This window comes from Aureococcus anophagefferens (genome assembly GCF_000186865.1).
Source record: "Aureococcus anophagefferens unplaced genomic scaffold AURANscaffold_22, whole genome shotgun sequence".
Classification (NCBI taxonomy): domain Eukaryota; class Pelagophyceae; order Pelagomonadales; family Pelagomonadaceae; genus Aureococcus; species Aureococcus anophagefferens.
In genome coordinates, this window is record NW_008705582.1 from 204879 (window position 1) to 207377 (window position 2499).

At 53.7% G+C, this 2499-nt stretch overlaps 1 protein-coding gene across 1 annotated transcript in view; it reads left to right on the plus strand.

Moving 5' to 3' along the window:
* Positions 1-2499, plus strand: part of AURANDRAFT_72223 (hypothetical protein) — a gene marked incomplete at both ends in the record, with an annotated part of 6235 nt that overhangs the window by 1760 nt on the left and 1976 nt on the right. Inside the window, 6 exons of the mRNA XM_009041562.1 lie at positions 63-261; positions 808-865; positions 1047-1198; positions 1287-1451; positions 1506-1914; positions 2050-2415. Of these exons, the coding sequence (XP_009039810.1) occupies positions 63-261; positions 808-865; positions 1047-1198; positions 1287-1451; positions 1506-1914; positions 2050-2415 (1349 nt within the window). The remainder of the gene's footprint in view (positions 1-62; positions 262-807; positions 866-1046; positions 1199-1286; positions 1452-1505; positions 1915-2049; positions 2416-2499) is intronic.

The window sequence follows — 2499 nt, forward strand, 5'->3', positions numbered from 1 at the left end:
CGCACTGAGCGAGAACTCCATGGTATTCTTCAAAAGAAATATGACATCATGGAATTTGCAAGGCGCGAGGAGCGAGACCGGATGCGCGCTGAACAGTCCATGGGAGGAGGGCGCATGCAGACCTTGACGCTACCAGCCTTACCAAGAACTAGTGACAGTGAACTTGCCAGCATGAACTCCACTGATCATTTCCCGCGAAAGCGAGATGATTACAAGAATGGCTACGACAACCACAATCCACTCGGGGCGCCGCCCCAGGATGTACGCCGGGGTCGCGCTGTCCTTGCACTAGCTGACTTTTTTGGCTTGCACTACCCCATCAGAGAACTTCCTGTGCTTCCAGGGTCGTGCGCGCAATCTAGGCCCAGCAGGCACGTTCCAGCTGGATTGCGAAATTAAATCCACAATCCACGCGCGGTTGGGAGCTGGCAGAAGGCGGTGGCGGCATCTCGACCCCCCCCCCAGCGCCTGCCCAGCGCCCCCCCCGGCCTGAAACCCAACGAAGCTGAGTTCGCGACTTGACCCTCCTCTTAGTCGCCCTTAAGAGACCCGCGCTTGGCGCTACTCGCAACGACACGCTGCAACGACATGGTGATGCGCAGTAAGAAATGATTATAACTTAGCTAACTAGGCGGCGGAGTGGCAACCAAAACTAGATCATTAGGAACAATACCGGACATTTAACTTTGAGCGCGACACTCCCGCTCGTTTTACGCGCTTTAAGCGGCCAAGGAGTCGCACACGGACAGTCCAGGCCAATAGAATCTGAGTTTTGATCACTTCACTGAGGATTAGCCGCCTCACTAGGTCCAGGAAGACTCTCCGTCTATTACAGTGCGGGACGCAACTATAACAGTGTTAGAAAGTATTAGGGAATGGAAAGGATATTGGGTGGCTCTGTACGGGCGAGCCACTAGGGAGATACAAAACTCTCCATCTCTCTACTGCGCCCCCGGGCCTTTTCATGCGACTGTGGCAAAAACCGATTGTCGATCGCCAAAAAAGGCGCTGCGCGCGCGCGAAGATTTTTAGTGGCCGGTCTCTAGTCCACGACGAAGGTCCCCTCTTCAACACCATACAAAAAAACCCGTCGCAAACGGCCGCTACCGACTCGCTCGGCGACGCCTTTGCGGCCCGGGTGCATGAAAAGGTGATCTGCGCTTCATTGGCGCAAGTCACCACTGATCAGGGTCGGCGAGTACGCTCGACATTCGGCGGCGATCACGACGACAGGGAGCCCTCGCGTGTTGGTTCTCAGGGAGGATAAAGTTTTAAGGAGTTGGTAGGGAATAATGGGAGATGCAGCAGATGCTGGCGAAAGAAATGATGCTGGGGATGATCGTACTGGGTTGACGTCTGAAGACATCGTTTTCGATGACGAAGACGACGAGGATGACGAAGACAGCGAACATGATGCGTTGGGGACTAAACGCGGGGCATCCTCGACGATGGTTCGTGCTGCAGTTCCGTCTATAGTTATCATGTCAGTCGCCTTATGACCTTAGGTCAAGCCGAAGAAGCGTGCGAAGATGGGAATTTCTCGTTACATTGATGATATGGCTGAAGAAGACGACGAGGAGGAGGATGATGAGAAGATGGCAGCAGCACGGCTCAAGTTGGAGGAGGAAGATCGCGAAATGAGATCGGAGATGGAACGTCAGGATCGTCGTCGAAATCAGGAAAATTTGTTTGAAGGTGAGGATGCAGATGTTGCGGGTGTCGTGAAATCTCTGCACGATCGTTACCAACGCACGACGCAGTTAGCTCATGACCTAGATGACCTCGATGAAGGAATTCCACCTACTGAAGGCAGCAGCGCCAACCTTGCTGCATCGAGGCATGCAGCAGCGCGACAAGCAAATGCACCATCGCTCACCGACCCACGGCTATGGGTTGTCCCCTGCAAGACAGGCTGTGAGCGCGAAGCAGTTTTATCGCTGATGAATAAATGTGTCGCAATGACTCGTGAGGGTCAGCCTATGGGTCCCTTAGCAGCGTATGAGGATCAATCCTCGAATGATAAATAGCATCATAGATTGTGTGGTATAGGTATCTGCGGTGCCATGGCAACAGGATTGCGTGGTTTTATATATGTGGAGTCGCGGTCTGAACCCGCAGCACGTGCAGCCGTCAAGGGGTTAAGGCTATTGCGCGGGTGGTCAATGAAGATGGTCCCCATGGGTGACATGGTTGCTGTCGTTTCCACTGATCTTGATACATCTGGTGGCAGCTCAAAGCGGAGGTACAACAAGGTCGGCGACTGGGCACGCGTGTCTCGAGACAAGTACCGTGGGGATCTGTGTCGCATCGTCGCCCTGGGAGACGGTGGATCATCTGCAGTGATTATGCTTATTCCACGTGTGGATATCTCGAATCGGGCAAATGTCTCGACTGCGATTGGACGAAAGCTTGAAAGTCAAGTTAGACCTCCGATGCGCCTCTTCAGCGCCTCTGAGATTATTGCTGCTGGTGGCGATGTAATGCAGCGAAGATTTCGCT